Raw genomic sequence first — 22,845 nt, 5'->3', positions numbered from 1 at the left:
AGAAACCAGACTTTGCAGAATTCTACCGAACTCAGCAAACACATTTGGAACCTCAAAGACAATAATGTTGAATATTCAATAACATGGCAAATTCTTGCATCCAGCACACCTTACAACAGTGGTAATAAAAGATGCAACCTATGCTTAAAAGAGAAACTGTTTATTATATATCATCCAGAGCTATCATCCCTCAACAAGCGCAGTGAAATCATTTCAACATGCCGCCACAGGCGGAAACACCTCCTAGGTAAGACATGAGCCAATCACCACACCCTACGCCTGCTTGTACCCACCCACTCTGTGCTCTATATAAACCATTGTATGTGAATGCTCCCATTAAAATCTCCTGATGATTGAGGGAACCCCTCATGAAACAGATCTGTAGAGATGAAGTAGTCTTGTGATTTTTTCCCACACCTACATATAGGTGTATGTATATATGTGTGTATACATATATATGTATGTGTGTATATGTAAAGTATGTATGTGTATATTTATATATATATACATATATATATATGTGTGTGTGTGTGTGTGTATCTATATATCTATATATATATATATATATATATATATATATATACACATACCATATTTCCTTGAATTGCCGCCGGGGCCCTAATTAATTTAAAACCTCTTCTCACTCCGGCACTTACCAAAGGCATGCAGTAAAAATGTGAGTGTGGTGTAAGCTTGGACCTTAAATCCTACTGAATAGCTCTTAATCTTTTTCCCTTTATGCGATTTCAAATTACCGTTATTGAAATCAGTCTCCTCCATTTTGAAAATAATGACAGGGGAAGTGTCACTCGTGACGTCACGAGTTTGACCAGGCGGTAATACTAAGCATGCGCTAATTATTTTGGGAAGCGAGTTTGACCCGGCAGTAATTCAAGGCAGGCGCGTACTATATGCCCTGCGGCAATTCAAGGAAATACGGTATATACATATATTTGTGTGTACGTATACATGTATGTATATTTGTACACATAAATATATACTGTATGTGTATATATATATATATATATATATATATGTGTATGTATATAAATGTATATATGATAATATATATATAGGTAACTTAAGTTTGTGTAAATGCGCAGTAATTGTGTTTGTATTAAGTAGCAATGCTCAAGTTCCTCCTGTTTGAGTGTTTTTTTAAATTGTTCATGTATAAACACGTCACGTGTGTTGATTATTTAACGTTGCTATGATGTTCCCATGTGTTTTTTTTTTTTGTTTTTTTTTTTGTGTGTGTTTTTTTGATACGCCACTTCGGCAAAGTTGCACTGCACATGAATATACACTGTTTGCTAACAATATGCTAATATTCAGAATAAAGTGAAGTATATTTATACGGTGCTTTTTTCTAAGGATACTCAAAAGCGCTTTACGTGGCAAAACCCATTATCTACATTTAAGCTGGAATCTGAAATCGAACCTGGAACCCTCAAGTTGCCAACAACTGAGCCACCCCGCCTCAAAGGTCGACTATTTGTTGCATCGTTACGTCATCACTGATCACGAGGGCGTAATTAAAACTGCAAACAGTGAAATTATGAAGTTGACTTTAATGTAATCATTGCACATATTTAGTAGTACTGTACTGCAGGCGTGTCAAACTAACTTTCATTGAGGGCCACTTTAGTTATGGTTGCTCTGAGGGCCAACTATAACAGTGGATCCATCCATCCATCCATCCATTTCCTACCGCTTATTCCCTTTTGGGGTCGCGGGGGGCGCTGGCGCCTATCTCAGCTATAACAGTGGATAATATATCAAAATAAATGATACATGTATATGATTACTAATGCATTTGAGTATTATATATTTTTACCTACACTGTAAAAAAAAACGATTTTATTGTTGAAGACAGGCAGTTCATTCGCCGGAATTTTGCTGTAAAACTAGCAGTGACTTTTTCCAGCATATTACTGTAAAATTATTTTTTACTGTAAAATTCATGCAACAAAGCTACCATTGTTCTACCTTAAATTTAGGGTTGTTGTTCTGATGGTGTATTGCTGCTGTATATGGAATGCAGCTGAGATAGGCTCCAGCGACCCCAAAAGGGTCAAGCGGTAAAAAATGGATATGAAGTATATTTATATAGCGCTTTTCTCTAGCGACTCAAAGCGCTTTACACAGTGAAACGCAATATCTAAGTTACATTTAAACCAGTGTGGGTGGCACTGGGAGTAGGTGGGTAAAGTGTCTTGCCCAAGGACACAACGGCATTGACTAGGATGGCGGAAGCGGGAATCGAAGCTGCAGCGCTTAAGTTGCTGGCACGGCCGCTCTACCAACCGAGCTATGCCGCCGCCGGATGGATGGAAAAACAGTATGTTAGTTGTCTCTATGGTTAAAAAAAATCAAACCGTAAAGTCTATTATCATTTTTACAGTGTACATTTTGATGGATAACTTGCTTTTAAATCATGAGTCAGGCAAATATTCAGGTATTTATTTTTGTTTTAACATAAACTGTTTTGGATTCCATCCCATCCATCCGTTTCCTACCGCTTGTCCCTTTTGGCGTCGTATGATGATTGTGGAGAGGCGGGGCCGACAGCGGGGTAGGACAAATCATGGTCCTACCCAAGATTGAGGCCAGGAGGCGGAGTATGCAGCGGAACGGAGAGGCGGAGCGCTTGGAGCGACGTTGCAGCAATCCGAGCCAGGTGCGTAAATCACACACCTGCTCTCCATCCGTGCATCTTCTCCTGCAGTATAAAAGGGGAGAAGCAGGAGCGATCAGGGCAGAAGACTGAGGAGAATCAGAAGCAAAAGACGATGAGAGCAACCAGACGAGAAATGAGCCCGTGGGGAAGACTCAGTCACCGGCTACCGAAAGGCGAGCCGAGACGAGCAGCAAAGGAGGTCACTCTGGAAATGGGTGTGACCGACTGGGAGCAACCACTGTTTGTTGAAATAATAAACGAGTGTCAAAGCTGCTACGAGGCATCTTGCCTCGATGGTCCATCCAACCCGCACGACAGTGGCTGGAAGCCGTTCACAGATATAATATTTTGTTGCATTAAGAATATGCATTTGCGTGTGTTTTAATGACAAAACGGAAAGATCAAGTGAAGTGAATTATATTTGTATAGCGCTTTTTCTCTAGTGACTCAAAGCGCTTTACATAGTGAAACCCAATATCTAATTTTTACATTTAAACCATGTGTGGGTGGCACGGGGAGCAGGTGGGTAAAGTGTTATGCCCAGGGACACAACGGCAGTGACTAGAATGGCGGAAGCGGGGATCAAACCTGGAACCCTCGAGTTGCTGGCAGGGCCGCTCTACCGACCAAGCTATACCGCCCATATGGTATACGTTTGGTAAGAAAAGATGAGGTGGCGACTTGTCAAGGGTGTATGCCGCCTTCTGCCTGAATGCAGCTGAGATAGGCTCCAGCTTTCTCCCGCCACCCCGAAAGGGACAAGCAGTAGAAAATGGATGGATGGGAAAACAGTATGTAAGTTGTCTCTGGTATAAAAAACTAAACTAAAACCATAAAGTTTATTATCATTTTTACAGTGTACATTTTGATGAATAACTTGCTTTTAAATCAGAAGTCAGGCAGATATTTAGGTATTTATTTTTGTTTGAACAAAAACCCCCGCCTTCCGCCTGAATGCAGCTGAGATAGGCTCCAGCGACCCCAAAAGGGACAAGCGGTAGAAAATGGATGGATGGAAAAACAGTATGCAAGTTGTCTCTATGGTAAAAACAAAACAAAACTAAAACCATAAAGTTTATCATTTTTACAGTGTACATTTTGATGAATAACTTGCTTTTAAATCACAAGTCAGGCAGATATTTGGGTATTTATTTTTGTTTAAAAAAAAAACAGTTTTAGATTCCATCCCATCCATCCATTTCCTACCGCTTGTCCCTTTTGTTGGTCATATGATGAAATAATATTTTGTTGCATTAAGGATAAGCATTTGCATGTATTTTAATGACAAAATGGAATGATCAAATACGTTTAGTAAGAAAAGGTGAGGCCTCGACTTGTCCAGGGTGTATGCCGCCTTCCGCCAGAATGCAGCTGAGATAGGCTCCAGCGACCCCAAAAGGGACAAGTGGTTGAAAATGGATGGATGGAAAAACAGTATGTAAGTTTACTCTATAGTAAAAAACTAACATCGTTTAGTCTATTATCATTTTTAGTGTACAATTTGATGTATAACTTGCTTTTAAATTATCCATCCATCCATCCATTTTCTACTTCTTATTCCCTTTGGGGTCGTGGGGGGCGCTGGCACCTATCTCAGCTAGAATCGGGCGGAAGGCGGCGTACACCCTGGACAAGTCGCCTGCTCATCGCAGGGCGCTTTTAAATCATAAGTCAGGCAAATATTTAGGTATTTATTTTTGTTAGTTTAAAAAAACAAACAAAACTCCTTCCACCCGAATGCAGCACACCCCCCGCCACCCCAAAAGGGACAAGCGGTAGAAAATGGATGGATGGATGGATGGTCGTGAGTTTGACACATGCTGTACTGTATTGACGTTGGCATCTTTGTCAAGTTTGTGTTAGCTGTAAGTATAACAAACTCCTTTTATTTTTTATCCGCTTCAAAATAAAAGTACAGTCGCACTCAATAAGACAGTTATTTAATCATAACTCTTAAACCACACATTCAAAATGGCTAATAATGCCAGGAGAAATGTATCTTTGTGAGTTTTATTACAAAAAATGTTTTTTGTAAGGTTTGCAAAGTGGCCCTGCGATGAGGAAGAGACTTGTCCAGGGTGTACACTGCCTTCCGCCCGATTGTAGCTGAGATAGGCACCAGTGACCCCAAAGGGAATACGCGGTAGGAAATGGATGGATTCATCTTTGTCAAGTTAACACTGTTAACACGTAAGTATAACAACCTCCTTTTATTTTTTAGCCGCTTCAAAATAAAGTTCCAAACGCCAGCGTCGCGCATCTTTGAGATCCACGGCACTTTTTTTGATCGAATCGTTTCGTCACACGTGAAGCTGAACGGATCGGTGTTTATATCTAGGGAATTTTCAATGCCATTACTTGGCTTTTAAGTTAAAAAGGTATGTAGTTTATTTTGAAAGCGCCAGGCGGAAGTTTACATGTTGCACTCCGGTGGTCTTTACTCTGCTTGGGTAGCACTGGCAGAGGGTGAGAAAAGGCGAGAAAAAAAAAACACAAGTGATAGGTCAAGTGGGGCTCGTTTGGATAAAGTTTCTCCGGCGTCCCGACCAGGGGAAGCTCCGGGAGGTGACGGCAAGACAATTTCACCGGTAAATACCCCATGAGTTGTTTGCTGCTTGTTAACCGACCGCAGTTGTCTGCCTGTCGTCCCGGCGGCCGGAAGTCTGCATGAAGCTGCGTCTTCCTCACAGGCGGCGACCCTTTTTTTTTTCTACCTTCGTTTTTTTTTTTTTTTTTTTATACCACACTTTTTTTTTTCTCTCTCTTTTTTTTTTTTTTTATTCTCACTCGATGAGCACAGAGTAGCGCGGAGGGAGCGACGATGTTTGCGGGGAAAGCGAGAAAGGCGCAGGCAGGCCGTGTAGCTTTGGCGAACAAAAGGAGAACATTAATGGAGGCAAGTTAGCTTAGCGCACGCTAACTATCGGCTTTTTTAAAGTGCCAGGGAGCCCCAAAGTCACCAATATAAGTATTTCCTCGCTAAAACGGATCGATATTTGCCATACTTTACCCTTTTAGTCGTCTACTAGTTGCCAGCTTGCAATATGTTTAATTTGCATTAAGCTAATTAGTGCTGGGCGATGTGGCTGGAAACTGTATCACGATTACGATATGTTCTATATCGGTCGATATCAATAACTATTGATTTTTTCCCCCTCTATCGATAATAAGGAGCAGGAGATAAATATATCAATTGTGAATATATTTTAAATAACATGTAACCTTCCTCCCACTTCTATCAAGGCGGAAAGGAAATGTCAACATAAGCATGATGAACACTCAACGTAAAAAAAAAAATAAAAACAATTAAATTTAACTCTTCATAACATTTTAAAACGTGCCAAAATAAGGAATATGTAAGGAGGGCTTAATAAAGTGGAACAAAACAGTGCAAATTTACCATGGATTGATTAACGTGGACCCAGACTTAAACAAGTTGAAAAACTTATTTGGGTGTTACCATTTAGTGGTCAACTGTACGGAATATGTACTGAACTGTGCAATCTACTAATAAAAGTATCAATCAATAAATCAATCAAAGTGTGGGCAACCCGGTGGGGTTTGCCCACATATGCGGTCCTCTCCAAGGTTTCTCATAGTCATGTGTCAAGTTTTCCTTGCCCTTATGTGGGCTCTACCGAGGATGTCGTTGTGGTTTGGACAGCCCTTTGAGACACTAGTGATTTAGGGCTATATAAATAATCATTGATTGATTGATTGGTGCTTCTTCAGTAATGCGGACGTTGTATCGATCCGTTGTGGTGAAGAAGGAGCTGAGCCGGAAGGCAAAGCTCTCAATTTACCGGTCGATCTTCGTTCCCATCCTCACCTATGGTCATGAGCTTTGGGTCGTGACCGAAAGTATAAGATCACGGTTACAAGAGGCCGAAATGAGTTTCCTCCGCCAGGTGGCGGGGCTCTCCCTTAGAGATAGGGTGAGAAGCTCTGCCAACCGGGAGGAGCTCAAAGTAAAGCCGCTGCTCCTCCACATGGAGAAGAGCCAGATGAGGTGGTTCGGGCATCTGGTCAGGATGCCACCCGAACGCCTCCAAACGGTAGGAGGCCACGGGGAAGACCCAGGACACGTTGGGAAGACTATGTCTCCAAGCTGACCTGGGAACGCCTCGGAATCCCCAGGGAATAGCTAGGCGAAGTGGCTGGGGAGAGGGAAGTCTGGGCTTCCCTGCTTAGGCTGCTGCCCCCGCGACCCGACCTCGGATAAGCGGAAAATGATGGATGGATGGATGATTGATTGATTTATAGAAATTGTAGACTTGGAAAAACTTGAGAACATTTCATTTGGTTTGTTATTTAAGTATGGAAAGGAATTTATGTTATGCTGTGATTAATATTTAAACATGATTAAACTAAATTAATATTCATAGATTTTATTTATACAATCCTGCACTTTAGGTCCTGTCTGTTGTTTCCGTACACCCGATTAGGGAACGGTGCCAGCGGGTGTATGGACGGTGTAGCCAGGAGTCGTGGATGCATTGCATTGTGGGTAGGTGTTGTGTTGCGTTTGTGGTGTGTTGCAGGGCATATGTTCTCCAGAAATGTGTTTGGTGTGGGTTCACAGAGTGTGGCGCATATTATTAAGAGTGTTGAAGTTGTTTTATATCACAACCATTAGTGTGATCTGTATGGCTGTGGAAGAAGACCCCTGGTTTACACACAGTAAAAGCACAAAATTTCCTCCGCCGTTTTGAAATAACGTTAGGGGAAGGGTCACTCGTGACGCCACAAATTTGACCTGGCGGTAAAAGAGTAATAAGTATGTGCTTATTAATTTGGGGTGCGAGTTTTGACCAGCTGTAATTCAAGGCAGGCACATATTACATGTCCGGGGGCTATTCAAGGAAATACAGTACTATATGTTCTATATCAGTCGATATCAACAACTATTGATTTTTTTCCGTCTACGGATAATAAGGAGCTGTAGAAAAATATATCAAATGTAAATATATTTTATATAAAATGTAACCTTCCTCCCACATCTCTATCGAGGCAGCAAAGAAAGGAAATGTCAACATAAGCATGCTGAACACTCAATCTCAACAAGACTAAAAAATATCACAATGAACACTTAACGTCTTAAAACGTGTCAAAATAAGGAATATGTAAGAAGTGCTTAATAAAGTGGAACAAAATAGTGCAAAGTGTGAAGTTGTAGACTTGGAAAAACCTGAGAACATTTCATTTGGTCTGTTATTTAAGTATGGAAATGAATTTATGTTATGCTGTGATCAATATTTAAATATGATTAAACTAAATTACTATTTTTTTATTTTATTTATACAATCCTGCACTTTAGTTCCTGTCTGTTGTTTCCGTACACCCAAATAGGGAACGGACGAGGGTTGAAAAGAAAAGAGTTAAGAACTGATTACTACATGTTCTATATCGGTCGATATCAATAACTATTGATTTTTTTTCCGTCTATCGATAATAAGGAGCAGTAGAAAAATATATCAAATGTAAATATATTTTATATAAAATGTAACCTTCCTCCAACTTCTATCAAGGCAGAAAAGAAAGGAAATGTCAACATAAGCATGATGAACACTCAATCTCAACAAAACTAAAAAAAAAAAAAATCAAATTGAACTCTTCATAACATCTTAAAACGTGCCACAATAAGGAATATGTAAGAAGTGCGTAATAAAGTGGAACAAAATAGTGCAAAGTGTGAAATTGTAGACTTGGAAAAACCTGAGAAAATTTAATTTGTTCTGTTATTTAAGCATGGAAAGGAATTTATGTTATGCTGTGATTAATATTTGAATATGACTATACCGAATTACTATTATTATTTTATTTATACAGTCCTGCACTTTAGGTTCCTGTCTGTTGTTTCCAAACACCCGAAAAAGGAACGGACGAGGGTTGAAAAGAAAAGCAGTATATGTTCTATATCGGTCGATATCGAAAATAAAGAGCAGAAGAAAAATATATTAAATGTAACCTTCCTCCCACTTCAATCAAGGCGGAAATGAAATGTCATCACAAGCGTAAAAAACAGTCAATGTAAACAAAACTCTTAAAAAAAAATCACATTGACCACTTAATAACATCTTAAAACGCATCAAATAAATAAAGTGGAACAAAGTAGTGCAAAAATTGTAAACTTTGAAAACCTGAGAGGAACATTTAATTTGGTCTGTTATTTATGTATGGAAAAGCATTTATGTTATGCTGTGATTAATATTTAATAATGATTAAACTAAATTACTATTTATTTATTTTATCAATACAATCCTGCACTTTAGGTCCTGTGTGTTGTTTCCGTACACCTGAATAGGGAACGGACAAGGGTTGAAAAGAAAAGAGGTGAGCACAGATTACTATATGCTCTATATCGGTCGATATCGATAACTATTTATTTTTTTTCCATCCATCAATAATAAGGAGCAATAGAAAAAGAGATAAAATGTAAACATTTTTATATAAAATATAACCTTCCTCCCACTTCTATCAAGGCATAAAGGAAAGGAAATGTCAACACAAGCATGATAAACACTCAATGTAAACAAAACTCTAAAAAAATATCACATTGAACACTTAATAACGTCTTAAAACGTGCCAAAATAAGGAATATGTAAGAAGTGCTTAATAAAGTGGAACAAAATAGTGCAAAGTGTGAAATTGTAGACTTGGAACAAACTGGGAAGATTTAATTTGGTCTGTTATTTAAATATGGAAAGGAATTTATGTTATGCTGTGATGAAACTTTAAATATCATTAAACCAAATTAATATTATTTATTTATTTACGGTATATACAATCCTGCACTTTAGTTCCTGTATGTTGTTTCCGTATACCCGCATAGGGAAAAGAGGTGAGCACAGCTATGGACAACGTTCCATTTTAAGAAATCCCCACACTGACAAGGTGACTTTTCCGGTTTCATCTCAAACAAAGCGCTCATTTTTAGTTTCTTTCCTCACTTCATACAGCAAATCAACAGCGACACAATAAGATGGCGCAACCAAACATGATACTGTTACGCGATTGGTTGTTAGCCTATCAGCGATCACTTCCTGTCTCACTAGTGTATCAGAGTGCGAGTGTTCCTGTAACCAACTTTGCTTTGTAACTTTCAGTTTCTTCCAACCAATAAATATATTGAATTTTTTATTGATATCGATTTTTCGCGTTATATATCGATATCGATTTATCCGTCCAGCCCGAATAACTGTAGTGGTCACATAGACACTGGCTGCTTGTTAATTAATATTGTTAGGAGATTGGCCTGAAACTGCATAAACAAAAGAAAAAAAAACTGATTATGCTTAGTGATTTTTTTTAACTTGTTCATGGGTTATACTGTACACTCATAGTGGGCAAATTTACTTTTACACTTCAATCACAGAGAAAAAATCTAAAACCATACTGAACACACAAACTCCTTCAAACGCATGCCAAAGAAAAAGCCTGCAAAATGCATCCAAACCCCAGAAACACTTGCCTGAGAGAAATGCTGCAAGAAAATGGAACAAACACGATTTGCTATACCAGCATATGCTACTTAAATTGTATGCTTTTAAAAAAAAAAAAAAAGATCTATTATGGAGTATTTTACAAAAACGTTAAAAAAATTACCTTTTTCTTCCACCGACTTTTTTATTATGGCTTTTAAAATGTTTTCTTTGATGAACTTGCAGCATTTTTGTCATGTAGTTGTTTTCTAGGTTATGGATGAGCTTTTTTGCATTTGTTAATAATCTTGCAGCGTTTTTTATTGGTTGCTTTGCCGCATTGCATTTGATTTATTGTGTTTGGGGCTCCAATGATTGTTTAATTTGATTCGGTAAAAAAATGTCGATTTACATTCTGTTGCTTCGATTAATCATTTAATGTGTGTAACAAATAAACATTTATTCAATCTGGACTGCACGGAGTGCCCGGAACTCAAAAATATGCCGACACAGTTTCCACACGGCTGCTGTAACACAGCGCACATGAGAATCGTGGCGTGTACCTTGATATGCATCTCGGAGAACTGCGGAAACTTTTTTTTTTTTTAAATACATTTTTTATAATGCACACATGTTAAAACGTGCAGTTTTAATGTTGATGTCCAAAGTTATGGACATTTTTTTCATCTATTTTCCGTGAAATATACAGTGGTGCTCATAAGTTTACATACCCTGAAAAATGTTAGAATTTCTTGGCCATTCTTCAGAGAATTATAAAGGATAACACAAAAACCTTTCTTCCACCCATGCTTAATGGAGGTGTGAAGCTATTTATTGGCAAACAACTGTGTTTACTCTTTTTTTTAAATCAAAATGACAAAAGAAAGTACCTAAATGACCCTGATCAAAAGTGTACATACCCCAGTGACTTTGGTCTGATAACATGCTCAAAACTTGACACAAACAGAAGCTCACTGGCGTTTTATACACACACATTAATTACAAACAAACAGGTAACCGGTGAGGATTGGAAACTTGATTCGCCATTCAAACCTGTTTGTGTCAACTTTTGTGCATGTTATCAGATCAAAGTCACTGGGGTATATGATTTCCAAGAATTCCCAGTTTTCAGGGACTTTTTCCCCATTTAAAATGAATTGTCGTTTTTTTTTTTTAAACTTCCACAATTGTCCATATTTTTCAACCTATTCAAAACCATTCCAACATCAATGCGTTCCACTCGTCCAACTAACACTTTCCCAAGATCCAAACCAGGAAACAGGAAAGGGGTATAACAAATCAGAAAACAGGAAAGGGGTATAAAATGATATCCAAGGAAATGAGAATGGCAATCAGCAGTGTTCAAACGCTGATTAAGAAGTGGAAAATGAGGAATTCAGGTAGACCAGCACAGATTTTAGCCACAACTGCCAGGAAAATTGTTTGAGATGCAAAAGAAAATTCCACAAATGACTTCAGCTGAAATACAGGACTCTCTGAAAAAAATGTGGTGTGGCTGTTTCAAGATGCACAATAAGGAGGCACTTGAAGAAAAATGGGTTGTATGTTATCAGATTAAAGTCACTGGGGTATGTAAACTTTTTTATCAGGGTCATTTGGGTACTTTCTTTTGTCATCTTGATTTAAAAAGCCTAAACATGGTTGTTTGCCAATAAATAGCTTCACACAACCATTAAGCATGGATGGAAGAAAGGTTTTTGTGTTATAATTCATGTTCTCTGAAGAATGGCCCAGAAATCATAAATTCTCCCAGGGTATGTAAACTTATTAACACAACTGTACATTGAGGTCACTTGGGATGTAACAATATGAGCATCTCCTGTCACATCTATTGTCAGCAACATTATCGCGGGTAACATTATTACGGTAATGTTGAATGTGCTCAAAGAACACTCATGCACACTTATAACCTACCATATTTTTCGGAGTATAAGTCGCACCGGCCGAAAATGCCTAATAAAGAAGGAAAAAAACATATATTAGTCGCACTGGACTATAAGTTGCATTTTTTGGGGAAATTTATTTGATAAAACCCAACACCAAGAACAGACATTTAAAAGGCAATTTTAAATAAATAAAGAATAGTGAACAACAGGCTGAATAAGTGTACGTTATATGAGGCATAAATAACCAACTGAGAAGGTGCCTGGTATGTTAACCTAACATATTATGGTAAGAGTCATTCAAATAACTATAACATATAGAACATGCTATACGTTTACCAAACAATCTGTCACTTCTAATCGCTAAATCCCATGAAATCTTATACGTCTAGTCTCTTACGTGAATGAGCTAAATAATGTTATTTGATATTTTACGGTAATGTGTTGATCATTTTGCTCCTGAGTATAAGTCGCACCCCTGGCCAAAAAACTGCGAATTATAGTCCGAAAAATACAGTACTTAAAAAAAATATATATATTAAATACAACAAATAAATTGCCACATAACATACTTTGTTGGCTGAAGAATTATAGTATGTGACAATATCGTTCTAGCTACTTAAGAGCCATATTATGTGTGTATAAGTGTTTTAATATTTTTATTGTTTTCCGTTTTAATTTTGAAAATTTTTAGTGTTTTGTGATGATAAAGAAAAAAACGATTGTTGGCATGTTACGTCCGGTTCAGGCAAATACACTCCTTGTTGTCAATCTCTCCGTCTAAGACCGCACAACCTGTAGGTTTATCGTTGCTCAAGACAGTAATGCGTTTGAGTAATGTCGTTTTTTTAACGGAAAAAGACGTTAAGGTCTATTGTAAGCTTGTCAGTAAATTAGCAGCATCAACGGTCTGTGATTTCATCGTATTGTTACCAAACCAGGTTTTAATTTATAATGGTAATATTAACCTTTTACCACGGTTTATCAGTATACCGTTTATCGTTACGTCCCTCGAGGCTACAAAGTGTACTTTAGCCAATTACTCGATTAATCGAACAGACTAATTGATACCTGATGACTAAAGTAATTGATATTTGTGTTTGTGGATCGATTCTGTGTTTGGTTGTTGTGCCCAACATACAAATACCGTATTTTTCGGATTTTAAATCGCTCCGGAGTATACGTCGCACCGGCCGAAAATGCATAATAAAGAAGGAAAAAAACATATCTACGTCGCACTGGAGTATAAGTCGCATTTTGGGGGGAAATTTATTTGATCAAATCCAACACCAAGAATAGACATCTGAAAGGCTGAACAACAGGCTGAATAAGTGTACGTTATATGAGGCATAAATAACCAACTGAGAAGGTGCCTGGTATGTCAACGTAACATATTATGGTAAAAGTCATTCTAATAACTATAACATATAGAACATGCTATACGTTTACCAAACAATCTGTCACTCCTAATCGCTAAATCCCATGAAATCGTCTTCCTCGATGTCGCTTCTAAACAACTCTACCAACTCCAAAGGTATGCGCCGCTTCCTCTTGTCGTTTTCTGCAGCATATTTCACTACGTACAGCTTGTAATCTGCAGTACATGATTTCCCTTTCGGTGCCATTATAGTTCAGCTCTTCACAGTTTTTATAAGTTACCGCCAACGTTGAAATTATCCATTTTAATAGCTACGACAGTAGCGTATAGAAGTTAGCATCTCATGACCCACAATGCACTTCTGCCATTACCCGCCCCCGCCGAATTCGTATTGGTTGACATGTGTGTGACGATTGCTGACATTTTCTTCGTCTCATCTGTGAGTGAGCTAAATAATATTATTTGATATTTTACGGTAATGCGTTAATAATTTCACACATATAGTCCGAAAAATACGGTACATGCAAAATTTGACTGATTTGCACTTTACACGCACAATGACTTAAAAGAGCATATAAAAAAAACAGTCAGTCAGAACAGAGCGAATGTCTTTTTCCTAAATGAGACCTACTGACATGTGCAAGAGCCACCACACTTAATAAGTGCGCGCATGATTGCATTGCCACTCATAAAGCGTCAGAAAAGTGACGACGAAGCGCGTTTCCGTCTTTGGATTTTTATGCTGGCAATGCATCCCTCTGGGCAGGGGTGACAAACTCTGGCCCGCGGGCCAAATTTGGCCTGCCGTGTAATTTCATTTGGCCCTTGAGGCAATATCAAATTAACATTAGAGCTGGCCCGCCGGTTTTAAACGGCGGCGGTGCCGCTGTATTACCGCATTCGCCGTTAATTCTCATACTTGCCAACCCTCCCGGTTTTCCCAGGAGACACCCGAATTTCAGTGCCCTTCCCGAAAATCTCCCGGGGCAACCATTCTCCCGAATTTCTCCCGATTTCCACTCGGACAACAATATTTGCGGCATGCCTTAAAGGTACTGCCTTTAGCGTCCTCTACAACAGTGGTTCTCAAATGGGGGTACGCGTACCCCTGGGGGTACTTGAAGGTATGCCAAGGGGTACGTGAGATTTTTTTTAAATATTCTAAAATTAGCAACAATTCAAAAATCCTTTATAAATATATTTATTGAATAATACTTCAACAAAATATGAATGTAAGTTCATAAACTGTGAAAAGAAATGCAACAATGCAATATTCATTTTTTGTGGACATGTTCCATAAATATTGATGTTAAAGATTTCTTTTTTTGTGAAGAAATGTTTAGAATTAAGTTTATAAATCCAGATGGATCTCTATTACAATCCCCAAAGAGGGCACTTTAAGTTGATGATTACTTCTCTGTGTAGAAATCTTTGTTTCTAATTGAATCACTTACTTATTTTTCAACAAGTTTTTAATTATTTTTATATCTTTTTTTTCCCAAATAGTTCAAGAAAGACCTCTACAAATGAGCAATATTTTGCACTGTTATACAATTTAATAAGTCCGAAACTGATAACATAGTGCTGTATTTTACTTCTTTATCTCTTTTTTTCAACCAAAAATGCTTTGCTCTGATTAGGGGGTACTTGAATTAGAAAAATGTTCACAGGGATTACATCACTGAACAAAGGTTGAGAACCACTGCTCTCCAACCGGTCGTCACGTCCACTTTTCCGCCATACAAACAGCGTGCTGGCCCAGTCACATAATATATGCGGCTTCTACACACACACACACACACACACACACAAGTGAATGCAAAGCATACTTGTTCAACAGCCATACAGGTCATACTTTAACACTGTTACAAATATGCGCCACACAGTGAACCCACACCAAACAAGAATGACAAACACATTTCGGTAGAACATCCGCACCGTAGCACAACATAAATTCAACAGAACAAATAGCCAGAACCCCTTGCAGCACTAACTTTTCCGGGACGCTACAATATACTCCCCCGTTACCAACAAAACTCGATTTTGCATGTCACTATAAAGTTATATAAGCCTTGCTTGTTCAATATTCAATGCAAAACTTGTTTGGGTCCCTATTAAAAGGTTCATTTGTTCAACCTTGGCCCGCGGCTTTGTTCAGTTTAAAATTTTGGCCCGCTCTGTATTTGAGTTTGACACCCCTGCCTTTGGGTGTGGACCATCTTTGCCTGATTCCTTTCACATCCTCTTCTCCGTACGCTGGCAATTAGACAAGTTCAATTGAACTCCTAACTCCCCTGCCCAAGTCAGGCTCAAAGTTGTCACGGTTGCCTGGCAACATGCTGATTTTATTAGGCTAGACCCGGGGGGGTTCCCGCCGCCGGTGGAAGGAGGAGACTGAGTAGAGGATACGCGGAAAGGAAACAAACTAAGATGCGTGAAGTGCAGCCATGCGGGAGGAGGCGCAGTGAGGAGAAGGAGGAGGTGTTTTCTAAGTGTGCTGCTTTTTAATTACAGAAAAAATGGACGATTCCCATTTCAACTCATCATACTTTTGGTCTCCCGTCCCCACTGTACAAGGACAGGTAGAGACAACCTTATTGTTGGACTTGATATGCACATGGTGTCGTGGCATGTTCCGTGTCCCAGGATTCCCTGCAGGTGTTGTCTTGTCGATGCTTACTTTCTGCCGCACACTGACATGATGTTGGTTACGACACACAGCGGTCATGTGGCTTCTTTGAAGTTCCGCTGACAGTCACATGATCCCTCCCGCCCCTCTCCTCTCTCATCTCCTTGCGACTTTTTCTTTCCTTTTCTGCTCTTCGCATCTCACCTTTTTTTTTGTTGTTGTCGTTTGTTCTCTGTCCTCTGTTTGCACCCCCTCCCCACGTGATGCAACCCGTCTCTCTTGTCTCCGTCCTCCATCCAATTTTCACCCGCTTCTTCCGTTTTGGCATCGCCCCTCCTTCCTGTCCTCGCCTCTCTCCCGCCCACCTGCCCCTCTGCTCATCCCCGCTAGATCGAGAGCGCCATGTTCCTGAACAAAACCAAGGAGCAACTCGGCACGGAGAAGCCCGGCGCTCCGTCGTTCCCTCACTCCTCCGCCCCGTCCCCGCACTACCCCACCGCCGTGCTCGCCATGCCCGGCTCCATGGACGCGGGGCCCGGCCTGCGGTTGGTAACCAAACAGGAAGGCGGAAACTCTGCGGCCGGAGGAGGAGCGTCCATGAGTGCTGTCGGAGGACACATGCACCAGTCACACACTTCCCAGAACGTCACTGTTGTGCCCGTTCCCTCCACGGGAATCATGACGGCGGGTGAGTGGCATTGTCCACGTGTTTGTGCTCAGATTTCAAATGTCTCCCCAACCCCGCCCCCCCCCAACACATCACAGGCTGTGTCTCAAATCGAGTACTTCCGTCAGTACACTTTAAAAAGCACACTGTGCGCATTCAGACACTAGCGTTTTCTCCCACATCGATTTACTGCCGTCGTGCACTACACGGAAAAGACAATCGCGATATTTACCTGCTTCTTTTTTAATAGTCGGAACGGAGTTAGTGCATCCGCTTCGCTTATTGACATGGTCAGTAAGGTTGTCAACGATACCAGAACTTCAGTAGTCGAAACCTGTACATTTCCCACAATTCTCAATGTTATTTAATGCCGCCATCAAAAAAAACTGAACTCATGTAGTTTTAAATTCACCGCTTTTAATGAAGTGTTTCAAACTGTCACGTAGGATAGAGTAGGTCTTTATTGTCATTGCACAAGTACAACAAAACTTAGTTTTCAGTTCCAGATTTAGACAAGCAAACAGTGTACAGGGTTACAGAACAGGAACGCTGATGGGTCGCCACAAGGCACCCCGTAAAAGTTAGGGAAAAAGTAAAAAAAATACAATCTAGACTGGGCTCCTAAGGGGGCCCAGTGTGGAGTGGGAAATAAAAACTCCATAGCAAAGCACATATACATATTACAACATAAATCTCGAGATTTCTAGCAACAGAGGGAAGAGAGTGCGAAGTCATGGTGGTAGGCCGCAGCTCTTAGGCACCGAGCATCTGGTCATCAGCCCTATGGGATTTGCGTCGAGGGCGTTGGGTGGGGGGGGTTGGTATGTGTGCGGCGTATATTTTTGTCGATGTATGTTTGTATGTAAGCCTGCAGTGTGTCTCTGTTGCGCGGCCTTGATGTTGTGCAGTCGCTAGTCCAAAGTGAACAACAAGAGGTGTGTGTCCATGATAGACAAGAAGGGAGTTTGGCGTGCCTTCGCTGCACTGTCCTTCGGGAGAGTCTCGAAGCCAGGGAAACAATCCATTTTAGAATGTTATGTATACGAGTGAAAAAACAATTTGCTTTTCACTCTAAATTGTCTATGACTGGTCCTCATAATTAATCATGCAGGGCAGAAAGTCCAATGTGATCCAAAATCACAAGTGTCCACAGTTCATCCCACATCTTCCAATCATTTGTGGCAGCTTTGGGGTACTTTGAAGACTGCCAGCAACTTCCAATTTGTGGACAAAGCAGAGCAACTCCAATCAGCAAATGTCCTGTTGTCATAATTCCGAATAGGTAGATTTCTTCACGTCCTCGACTGAAAAGGGTCGCCAGGGCCGCGGCACTCCTTGTCCCAAGAGTCCATCGTGTGTCCAGCAACAACCGCTCCGTCACAACAAGCAGGTTCCCCCTAAACCCAAGATCTTGTCAATTTTGTTGAGGCCAGATAAATAGTTCCCATGTTGATTTGGAGAGCAGTGCAAAAAGAGGCAACAAAAAAAGTTAAGACAAGACAAAGAAGCAAGCAGGAGATATAACGGAGAGGCAAAGGGAGCGTCCACCCTTGATGAGTACCAGTGAGAAAGTAAGACTAAAGTAAAAGCACCTGTTAAAGTATTTAAAGGGACTTTGTGGCTGGGTTGCATATGAGCAGAAAATGTTGTATTACTGTTCTGTTCTTGGATGTTCACGTTGTTTGAATAGAGAAATAGGAAAGAGGCTGTGTGGAGTGGTTCATAAAGGTAATAATGTCAGGCAAAAAAGAAAATTGCGTCAAGGGAAATGGCTCATAAAATATCACTCTCTTCCTCTTGAGGAATACAATCAGACCAGGATTGTGTCTGCAGCGATCACTTTGTAAAATGTTTGTTTGAAAATTTGATTTGTTTTGTGAAACTTTCTATGATGCACTTGAGTTTATTTTTGTACTAAAACATAGTAGGGTTTGAGAGGAGGACTTAACGTAAAGAAAGGACAAGCGATCGCATTAGTTTGTGTTCTTTCGTGGTTTCCATGTCTAAATACAACTACGAAAACCTGCTTGTGAAAATAAACTATCGTGATGTTAAGACTTAGGAACAAATATTGTGATTGTTGGTCCAGTCCACTGTATTTTCATTTTCCAGAATAGTTCAGAATAGTTTTAGTTTTATTGCCATTGTTTGAGAACAGGTTCACAAACTACGAATTTTTCTTGGTACAATCGTGCAACATAGAACACATATAACACAGAATAGGTAATCATTTTCATAACAGAAACTAAAAACTTAGTTGTTGCTGTGCAGGAAAGCCAAGTGCTTTATTAGACACAGGTGACCACATTACAGCGTCTTTGGTGATTGATATTTGTGAGCATCAAGAAAATATCCTTAATAATATTAATAAACCAGATGGATAAATCTCTCATAGGCTCAACGGCATATACTGAATCTAGATATCGCAAGCAAACATTGCTGAACAACAGTGACATTTATAGCTACATAATGAGACAAAATATAAACTTTAAACCACGAAAGCCTGAGAAGTTGGACAGGACAGAAAAAAAAAGAAAGCAACTGCAGACATGAATTGTAGATGAGACTAATATTTGTAGAAGGAAATCCACTGCAAACAAACATCCTTTTTCTCATTAGCGTCACGATCACAGGAGCACGACACTCGTTATGTCAATCAAATATGCTGCTTGGCGATGCACGAATAATTCCAACTTAGTCTTTCATCGATTAATGCTACATTTGTGGACCCCTCGAGATATAAAGACATGATGTGCCTCTAATCTATTCTTCTCTAAATACCCTAAGTGTCAAATGAAGTGAGGTCATAACGAGCAGTAACGTCTTGGTGATGATAAATGGTTTAAATCCTAAAAAAAAAAAAAAAAGTTTCATAAGAGTGTAAAAACACACTCCCTCCCATTTATTAAAAAAAAAAAAAAAAAAAATCATGATTGCTTATATATTTGCAGCTAAATCTTTCAAAATGTTCCCATATCTGCACTGATCCAGGTGAATAAACAGTAGCATGTGCTTCTCGGTCACGTGATTGCAACACAGCAGCGAAACCCAATTTTCATACCTATTAATACCAGGTTTTGTGATCTACATAACAATGCATATCAGTGTACACGTCTGCCGTCGCTCACATGTGTGCCACTGAATGCTCAAGGAGTTTTGGCGTTTGCTCACACATATAAAAAATTGGAGGGAAAATTGGTGGCGACTTGTCCAGCGTGTCTCCCGCCTTCCGCCCAAATGCAGCTGAGATAGGCTCCAGCGACCCCCCGCCACCCCAAAAGGAACAAGCGGTACAAAATGGATGGATGGATGGATATTGTCATTGTACATTCCATCCATCCATCCATCTTCTTCCGCTTATCCGAGGTCGGGTTGCGGGGGCAGCAGCCTAAGCAGGGAAGCCCAGGTTTCCCTCTCCCCAGCCACTTCGTCTAGTTCCTCCCAGGGGATCCCGAGGCCTTACCAGGCCAGCCGGGAGACACAGTCTTCCCAACGTGTCCTGGGTCTTCCCCGTGGCCTCCTGCCGGTTGGACGTGCCCTAAACACCTCCCTAGGGAGGCGTTCAGGTGGCATCCTGACCAGATGCCTGAACCACCTCATCTGGCTCCTCTCGATGTGGAGGAGCAGTGGCTTTACTTTGAGTTCCTGGCAGAGCTTTTCACCCTATTTCTAAGGGAGAGCCCCGCCACCCGGCGGAGGAAACTCATTTCGGCCTCTTGTACCCGTGATCTTATCCTTTCGGTCATGACCCAAAGCTCATGACCATAGGTGAGCATGGGAACGTAGATCGACCGGTAAATTGAGAGCTTTGGCTTCTGGTTCAGCTCCTTCTTCACCACAACGGATCGGTACAACGTCCGCATTACTGAAGACGCCGCACCGATCCGCCTGTCTATCTCACGATCCACTCTTCCCCCACTCGTGAAGAAGACTCCTAGGTACTTGAACTCCTCCACTTGGGGCAGGGTCTCCTCCCCAACCCGGAGATGGCACTCCACGCTTTTGCGGGAAAGAACCATGGACTCGGACTTGGAGGTGCTGATTCTTATTGTACATTGTACAACGAAATTGTAGGCAAAAATTAATTTAGTGCAAATTCATAATAACACATAAAAACACAAGAACATAGATACAAATACATAACATGCTCAATAGAGAGTGTGCTGACATACTGTATGTGCGTATAGTATGCCAGCTGCACGGCGGTAGAGAGAAATGCACTTCAGAGGGTCATATAAAAACTGCCATGAAGAACACTGGGTGCTCTCTCCCTTCCCTAGATGTACTGTACAGTGCCAGGTGCCTCAAAAAGGCCCAAAACATCATGAGGCACTCATCTCACCCTGGACATAAACTTTTTGAACTGCTGCCCTCAGGCAGAAGATACAGGACAATAAAATGCCGGACAAACAGATTTAAGAACACTTTTTACCCGAGAGAAATAGTGTCGCTCAACACAAGACATTAATGATTGTGCATGAGAGCTGTGTGCTTGGTATTTTTATGTGTTTTATGTACATAGAAGCACAAGCATTTTTTGTGACAGGTTGTTCTTTTTGAGGAGTCTCAGAAAGTAAAGTCTCTGCTGTGCCTTTTTGATGGTCACTGAGGTTTTCATACTCCGCGACAGGTCTTCCTCGATCTGGATCCCCAGGAACCTGAAGTTGGAGACCTTTTCCACATAGTCCCCATTGATGTACAGTGGTTGTAGGTTTATTCTTTTTATCTTCCAGCTCCTTCGTCTTGGTGGTGTTTAGGGACCTGGTTGTTTCCCCAGCACCACCAAGTCAGCCGCTCCACTTTATTTCTGTAGGCAGACTTATTTCTCGCAGGAAATGACACCACTAATGTGGTGTCATTTGCAAATTTACTAGAGGTATTGCAGGCATGAGCAGGGGTGTAGTCATGAGTGTAGAGGGTGTAGAGTAGGGGGTTTAGCACGTAGGCCTGGGGGGAGCCGGTGCTGATGCTGATGGATGCTGAGGGGTGGGAGCCTACTCTCACCCTCTGATAGCGATCTGTCAGGAAGTCCAGGATCCAGTGGCAGATGTAGGAAGACCTGTCGAGACTACTAACGAATATAAAAACGAGAAATACAAATACAAGCAAGAATACTTCTCGTTTGCATTTGATTACCGAATAAATACACCTTGCTTTCACTTTTTGATATGTACCTCTACTTGCCTAATATCGCAACAAAAGCCGTCTTCCACAAAAATAATTGACGCAACTCGCTGAGGAAACGGTGTTCGGCACTGGCGATACTGAAAAAGAATGTATCGTTGTATTTTTTGCATGTTGGTATCGATACTTTTGACAACCCGAGTGGCCATTGTCCATCGTCCATGTTATTTAAACTTGCAAGTAACGGCTGTAGAACGTTATGTCGTCCATTTGACCTGCTTCTATTAATGACTATACGACTTCTATTAATTATAGCTATTAACATAGCATAGCTGAAATGAACACAAAAGACCCCAAAGCTTTTTACGAACGCTGGAATTACCAGTACTGCATGTGAACAGATGTCATACATACAAGTGTGAATAAAGGAAAACGCCAAATATTTCGGGCTGTTTTTAGTACAGTGTAAGTAAGGAAGTGTGCCAATTGAGACACAGCCACAGTGGGTTTTTTCCTCTGTCAGCGGGCCTGGTCATCACGACCCCCCAAGGCACGCTGGTCCCTACTGCCTCCTCTCAGTCTTTTATGGCGGGACCTTATCCTGCCACCACCATGATCGTGTCTGCGCTGCACCCCTCATACACAGGTGAAGCCCCGAGGTGCAGGATACTTTTTGTTGTTGTGATTCTGTTGCTTCCAGTGCTTGAATCAGACTGGTAAATAATGGCGGCGGAAACAGGGCGACTAATGTACTGTGTCCTTTGTTTGCAGACAAGAAGGGCGACATAGCCGATCCCCCTGTGGTTGTCATGCCAACGGCAGGCAAGCGAGGCAGAAAGAGCAAACAAATGAGCAGACCGAGCGCCATCCTCCCTCCAGGAAGCGACGCGTTGATATTAGCACACCTGGCAGCTACTGGACAGGTGTGTCTCTTTTGTTGCATTGTTTTGCACTCATGTCTAGGCTCGGGTATCGATGGGAATCGGGTCTTGCATTTCGATTTTTAAATCGTCAATTGCATTTCCAGAATACTTTTTGGCTA

At 40.7% G+C, this 22,845-nt stretch overlaps 1 protein-coding gene across 6 annotated transcripts in view; it reads left to right on the top strand.

Annotated features, from left to right (window-relative positions):
- Nucleotides 1-5,092: 5,092 nt before the first annotated feature.
- znf384a (zinc finger protein 384 a) overlaps nucleotides 5,093-22,845 on the top strand; it is a 31,374-nt gene continuing 13,621 nt past the window's right edge. Inside the window, exons 1-6 of one of the 6 annotated variants that reach the window (XM_061897269.1) lie at nucleotides 5,100-5,268; nucleotides 7,094-7,187; nucleotides 15,898-15,965; nucleotides 16,403-16,700; nucleotides 22,327-22,449; nucleotides 22,575-22,726. In XM_061897269.1, the coding sequence (XP_061753253.1) occupies nucleotides 7,172-7,187; nucleotides 15,898-15,965; nucleotides 16,403-16,700; nucleotides 22,327-22,449; nucleotides 22,575-22,726 (657 nt within the window). In that variant the 5' untranslated portion in view covers nucleotides 5,100-5,268; nucleotides 7,094-7,171. Of the gene's footprint in view, nucleotides 5,269-5,455; nucleotides 5,577-7,093; nucleotides 7,188-15,897; nucleotides 15,966-16,402; nucleotides 16,701-22,326; nucleotides 22,450-22,574; nucleotides 22,727-22,845 lie in introns of those variants that run through there. The other 5 variants (XM_061897266.1, XM_061897267.1, XM_061897270.1 and 2 more) reach the window with 5 other exon arrangements.

The sequence above is a fragment of the Nerophis ophidion genome, linkage group LG04, assembly GCF_033978795.1.
Source record: "Nerophis ophidion isolate RoL-2023_Sa linkage group LG04, RoL_Noph_v1.0, whole genome shotgun sequence".
Classification (NCBI taxonomy): domain Eukaryota; kingdom Metazoa; phylum Chordata; class Actinopteri; order Syngnathiformes; family Syngnathidae; genus Nerophis; species Nerophis ophidion.
This window is presented reverse-complemented; position numbering and strand designations above follow the sequence as displayed.